Below are 6000 nucleotides of genomic sequence, written 5' to 3' on the forward strand. Positions count from 1 at the left end.
ATTGAAATTTCATGCAACCATTGTACTACCTTTCAGTCCATCTGTTTGTGCTATTAATGTTTTTATTAGGTTGGTTTTCTACTTCCTGTTTCTTTTCACTCACTATGACTCTTAGCTGGAGGCAGTTCTGTATTGACCAACTTTTTGTAAACAAAGCATTTTGATTTCGATCTTCTGACGTGTGGCATATTTGAGTCCAACCGTGGTTTTATTTTGGTAGGTTTCTACTTCCTGTCTTTGTTACCATGCCCTTGATAGGACTCTAAACCAGTGTTGGCCAACTCGTTTTTGTCAAATAAAAGGGATTTGATTTGGATCTGAGGGTCTTTATTGGGTGGATAGCTGCCACCCAATCTCCATCACACCTGATATGACGGCCGGGTTGTTGCGTAGCATGTCCATGAAGTCGGAGAAGGTGGACACCTCCTTCCACAGACGTCCCAGCTGGTGCACCTCCGCGTCGCTGAACATCTCTAAGATGTCCGTGTAGAAGCGGGACAATCTGAAGCAACAACAACAAAGAAAAGACGTCAAATGGGTTGGCAACCAGGATTGGGCAAGCCAGGCGTAGTGTGACGATAAAAAACGAAGTCACTCACACTGAATTGTTGTAGTTGGAGACCACCCCCGGAAACTCTCCTCTGGTGGGGTGTCTGAAGCAGGGGTTGTTGGCATTGCAGAAGATGCCATGGATCCACGGAAGGACACCCGCAGACGGCATAGCCTTGTTGGGAAAATGACCTGGAACCAGCATGTGGGAGGAATGTTGTAGAAAGCTAAGCTAGGCTAGCAAGGATACGCACAACACCGTCACATGACATGATGTCACCCTGCAATGGTGTGTGGTCCATGTTTACCTCTGTCCAAACAAGACGCTAATTTTAACACTCATGCCCTTTTGGACTATTTAGCTAACCAAAACAAAAGCACCTACTGACCCATGAAATCTGACTCTTTTTTTTTTTTCTATCTCCAAGTTAATGGTCTTTGTTTGTCCGAATTTTACAATTTCTTTTCTCCAGCATACTAAAGTGTGAAGTTTTGTTGTATTAATATACTGGCAAATTAAACTTGGTGCTGTTTTAGTTCATCACTTTTGCATTGCTTTTGATTCCTTTCTTAAAACCAATTGGCAGGGAACCATCGCATGTGTCTACTGGTGGAATTCTGTGGAATCAATTTTAGCTCAAGTTAGTAAATGTGATTCCAGACCACGTCAACAGAACATGATTTGACTGAAGTGATTCAATTCATTTTCCATGAAAAAAAAAAAAATGCATTTTTTGTATGTAAAAAGTCAAAAATACTTCTGGAAAAAATCGACAAGTTGTATTTTCCTGACTATCTTAAAGGATCATTGTGCAGTTTGTCACTTTTTTTCACTCACGACTGCCACCTCTGGCCCAAAGTGTAACTGCAGCATCTGTTTAGGCTCGTTCATTGTGCGCGTGCGAGTACGTGCATGATCTTAAAATGACAGCACAGTTGACAAGGGAAGGCAGACATGACTTCAAATGAGGGAAGAAAACCTCCGCCCTTGCCCTCACCAAAGAAACTGTAGAGTGTGCGGACCCGCACACTCTACTATAAAGGGAAGATAAAAGCTGATAGATGCAGTCAGAGTAAAACAGTCAGGGCTCTTTGTACTCATCTGGGCATTGGTGGAGCATGTACGATACAGAAAAAGCTTTAACATTACCTTTTTAAACGGCACAATGCACCTTTAAAACATAAGAAAATTTAATTTTTCAAGATTTTTTTTAATAAAAGCACTTTTTTTTTTTTAAATAAATGTTTTAATTTTTTTAGATACACATTTGTATTGAGGGGAAAAAGTATATTACAAAAGCATTTTCAAGAAAAAAAAGTTGCATTTTTCTAGATTAAAAAGTTGAATTTCTAAATATATTTTAAATAGATAAAAAAAAAAAATGTACATTTTTGTAATATGTTAAAATGACTATAAATGGACCCCGCTATTCATGGGTGATAGTTAGTGACCAAGCCTAACTGTGAATGTCATAAAGCCTCGAGTAATTAACACCCCCTTATAACTGCCATGAGAAGAAAAAAAAAAACATCCTGGAAAAAATACAAACACGTGGCGGTTTCCTCTCAAAAGCTGTTCCCGTGTCACGTAATGTCACTCCTCACTTTTTTGCTGAATTCCCAACATGGACAAGTACCAATCGTCAGGGACCAATCAAAGAAAAGCTGTCTTTCATGTTCAATTTGGGGAAAGCCGCCATCCAATCAGAGGAAAGCTTATTTACATTTCATTTAGAGCCCACGCTCACTTGTCATACTCCGTGACGTATCGCTAATATTTATAACTATTGAATCGATGCCTCTCCCATCCTCAGTTGCGTGCTCTTACATTCATGTTGCTGGTAGAGCGGGTTGGCCTTCCTCAGCCACACCAGACCGATGAACAGCAACACGGGCCACAAGAGCTCCACCAGGAAACGGATCTGCAGCAAACGAGCTCATTAGAAACGGAAAGCATTTGAAACAGGTCGAAAGAGCTCGAGATGGACCGTTTTTGTTGTGACCTTTTGCCTTTTTCGCAGCGTCCAGTTCTTCCAGAGCAACAGGCAGATTTGAGAGCCCGTCTTCATGGCTCCCCCTCAGAGGGAGTCATGTGACTTTGCAAAACCTGTGGAAACAATTCGGCAGGCTCCTTTTTGAATAGACATCTCCCCAAACACAAACAAACAAAACCTGAAGTCACCAATTATATTAATTCATACAATACTGCATATGTTATCATTTACATGCAGTCATGATGGTGTTAAGTGCTGGGCCACTTTGTACTCTGTTGCTAACCAAAACAGCAACACCTACAGAAACGCGTAAATTCAAGTGTGGAGCCTTGCGGTAATAATGTGCTGTATAGTAAATGTTTCTGTTATAATATTTAATCACTTTTTCTTGTTACCTTTCCGAGTTTGCATGGTTCTCCGAGTGATCCGTGAAGTCCAATTTGGCTCAAGCAAATGTGTTTAAAGGTATGCCAAAACAACATAGAAAAAAGTATTTTCTGTTTTTAAAAAGTCCAAATATTTCAAGATTTTTTTTTCAAGATAAGTTGTATTGTTTGAGGAAAAAAAAAGTCTTAACATTACTAGTAAATGTATTTTATCAAGACAAATTATTTCGTTTTTGGGGAAAAGGTGTACAAGGTTTTTTTTGTTTTTTGTTTTTTCATGAGAAAATATTGTATTTTTCTAGATTGTAAGGTTGTAGACTTTCATTTATTTTAGATATAAATGACTACTGGTATGTTATATATTTATTTCTACATAGGAAAGGTGTCTGCGATTGGCTGGCGACCAGTCCAGGGTGTCCCCCGCCTACTGCCCAGAGCCAGCTGAGATAGGCGCCAGCAACCCCCGTGACCCTTGTGAGGAATAAGCGGTCAAGAAAATGGATGGATGGATGGATGGATAGGAAAGGTGTATTAATGAATTTAGGATAACTAACTTATTTCTTCTGATAAAGAGTTGTAATTTTCTTGATAAAATGTTGCATTTTATAATGAGTAAATCAAAGGCTGGAATTTTACTAAGTCATATTTTTCTAGACATAAAACAAAAAATGATAACAGTGTAACTTTTTAGAGGGAGGGGGAACATGATTTTTCTAGAGAAAAAGTTGTACTTTCTAGATAAAGGGTTATATTTAAATGAGCAAAAGTCCATAATTTTCTAGTTCCTAATTATTTTCAAAAATAATTTCAATAAAATAAAAAAGGTGTACTTTTCTCAAGAAGACTATTGCAAAGGCCTATTTTCTAGATAATAATAATAAAAAAAATTGAGTTAACAAAAGTGCTTCTGGCTAAAAGCAATTTATGAGATTTTTAATAGCTAAAAGTTTATTTTTTCCAGATTACCAGTTATAATATTGCGCTAAAAGTCTTTTTCTATAAAAAAAAAAAAAAAAGTATGTGAAAAGTGTATTTTTATAGCTTAAAATGTGTGTATTAGTCAGTCATATTTTCGAGAAAAGAAAAAAATGTTTTGGGAAATGTATTATTTTCTAGATAAAATCTAGTTTATTAGGTTTTCTGTGTATTTTTCTGGACAAGAAAGTGGAAATTTTTTTCTTGATAAAAAGAGTGTAAAGTTACAAGAAAAGTTAATTTTCTAGATTTAAAAAAAATCTTGATAAAAAAAAACAGCCATACTTTTCATTCTGTATAAAAAGTTATTTTGCACAACATTATGAAGAAGTCATATTTTTCCAGACCTAAGTCCTATTTTAATTGTTATAATATTCCAAGCTGTCCAAATATTCTGAGCACACAATCAATCCGTTTGCTCAGAGAGAATCTACAGTAGCGGGCTGCCTTCTGCATCCGACCAATCGCTTGTGATTGAGAAACAACACAGGAAACAACGAAACAGACTAACATGGAATTATGTTTTGGTTTTGGCCAAGCAAATGCAACATGTGGAGGCTTCGTCAACCGTTGGCGGATGTAGCGTGAGTGAAGGTTTAAATGCAGACCTCAGAACAAAAACATGAAAGCAATATTATAAAAACTTGTAATTCCCATCCAGGTAAGATGCGGATGACAAGAGTACACGGGGAGTAATTTGTTTGGACAAGCTATGATGTCATGCAGAGGGTGCAGGTGGAAGAAAATGAGCAAAAAAAGGGAGAGTTGATGGAAATGATGATGCTGGAAGGCAAAAATGCTGACACGTTTTGTAATTTAAGTTGCAGGGTCATAGGCAGGTCATAAATTACAAAAAACTTTATTAGAATTTTTTTCTGAGAAGTTTGAAACAAAATTGTAGTAGTATGATAAAATGTTTATTTTGAAGTTTTTTTTCCCAGTCAGACTATCATGACAATTTTTTTTCAATTATTGTTTCAAGAAAAAATGTTAAGTATATAAAGCCTAATATTTCTTTAAAAAAAAAAAAAAAAAACTCATGAATTTCAAAAATAAAGTCAGAATATTACCTGAGAGAAGTCTTTTTTTTTTTTTTTAAATAAAAAATTGGAGATTGAAGTAACTTGTAATTACAAAAATAAAAAAATCAATAAATGAATATATATATATTTTTTTATTGTTTGTGATAAGTCATAATGCCATGAGAATAAAAGTGGGTGGGGCTTTTGCATTAAAAGTTTAAAAGTTGTACCTATTCAAGAAAGAAATTCGGAATTCCAAAAAGAATATTCATTTTTTTTAATAAGAAAAAAGTCTGACTACTCTGCAGTAAAGTCTTATTTTTTTCTTTCTCGAAAAAATGTCATAAATTCTCAATATAAAGTTGTATTATTACCCGAAAGAGTTTCTTTTAACTCAAAAGTTCTATTTTTTTTGTGATAACTTTTTTCAAGACAAAAAAAGTCACAATATTAGGAGACCGAATTGTACTAAACCAACATTGAAAACAAATAAAAGTGTATATAGACACACATAAATCATATCTTGCATGAAGTTTTTTTCCCCAGAGGGATCCAAGTAAGCAGTAGCACAGCAATTCTTCGTATTTCAAATTCTTCCACAGAGCCTGACACTCCATTACGACACGTGGCAATGCAAATGAAACAGTGCATCGTGTTTGTGTGTGAATCTTACCTGAGAGGGGGCAGCGTGTCCAAAGTCCACCGCATGAAGACCACCAGGCTCCAGCAACAAGGTATACGACGCTGCAAACACACGCCCGATGGTCGGACAGAGGTACGGACGGACAGACGGACGTCACTCTGCTCAGCGGTGGCAGCCACAGAAACAGCAACACTCCTAATCTGATTGCTCTAATCTCCCGGCTCAGCTCTGGACCGCCGCCGCAAAAAAAAAAAAAAAAAAAAAAAGACAACAGTCATCACCCATTTTGAAGCCCAACTAACAGAGGGGTGAGAGTGAAAGTGATTTTCATCTTTCAACTTTCTACACTTCTCAACCATTCCAAACTTCAACATGTTCCAAAAGTTTAGACGGTACTTTGCTCTCATTCCACAAATTCTACATTTTTTTAT

At 36.5% G+C, this 6000-nt stretch overlaps 1 protein-coding gene across 2 annotated transcripts in view; it reads right to left on the reverse strand.

Annotated features, from left to right (window-relative positions):
- The window catches only part of abca4b (ATP-binding cassette, sub-family A (ABC1), member 4b), a 42338-nt gene extending 36590 nt beyond the window's left edge, over positions 1–5748 (reverse strand). For both annotated transcript variants that reach the window (XM_077524039.1, XM_077524031.1), the window contains exons 1-5: positions 5600–5748; positions 2553–2656; positions 2378–2471; positions 600–741; positions 366–502 (exon numbers count right to left, since the gene is read on the reverse strand). In XM_077524039.1, coding sequence (XP_077380165.1) covers positions 366–502; positions 600–741; positions 2378–2471; positions 2553–2618 — 439 coding nt within the window. In that variant the 5' untranslated portion in view covers positions 2619–2656; positions 5600–5748. The remainder of the gene's footprint in view (positions 1–365; positions 503–599; positions 742–2377; positions 2472–2552; positions 2657–5599) is intronic.
- Between the last annotated feature and the right edge of the window lie 252 nt (positions 5749–6000).

The sequence above is a fragment of the Festucalex cinctus genome, chromosome 1 (assembly GCF_051991245.1).
Source record: "Festucalex cinctus isolate MCC-2025b chromosome 1, RoL_Fcin_1.0, whole genome shotgun sequence".
Classification (NCBI taxonomy): domain Eukaryota; kingdom Metazoa; phylum Chordata; class Actinopteri; order Syngnathiformes; family Syngnathidae; genus Festucalex; species Festucalex cinctus.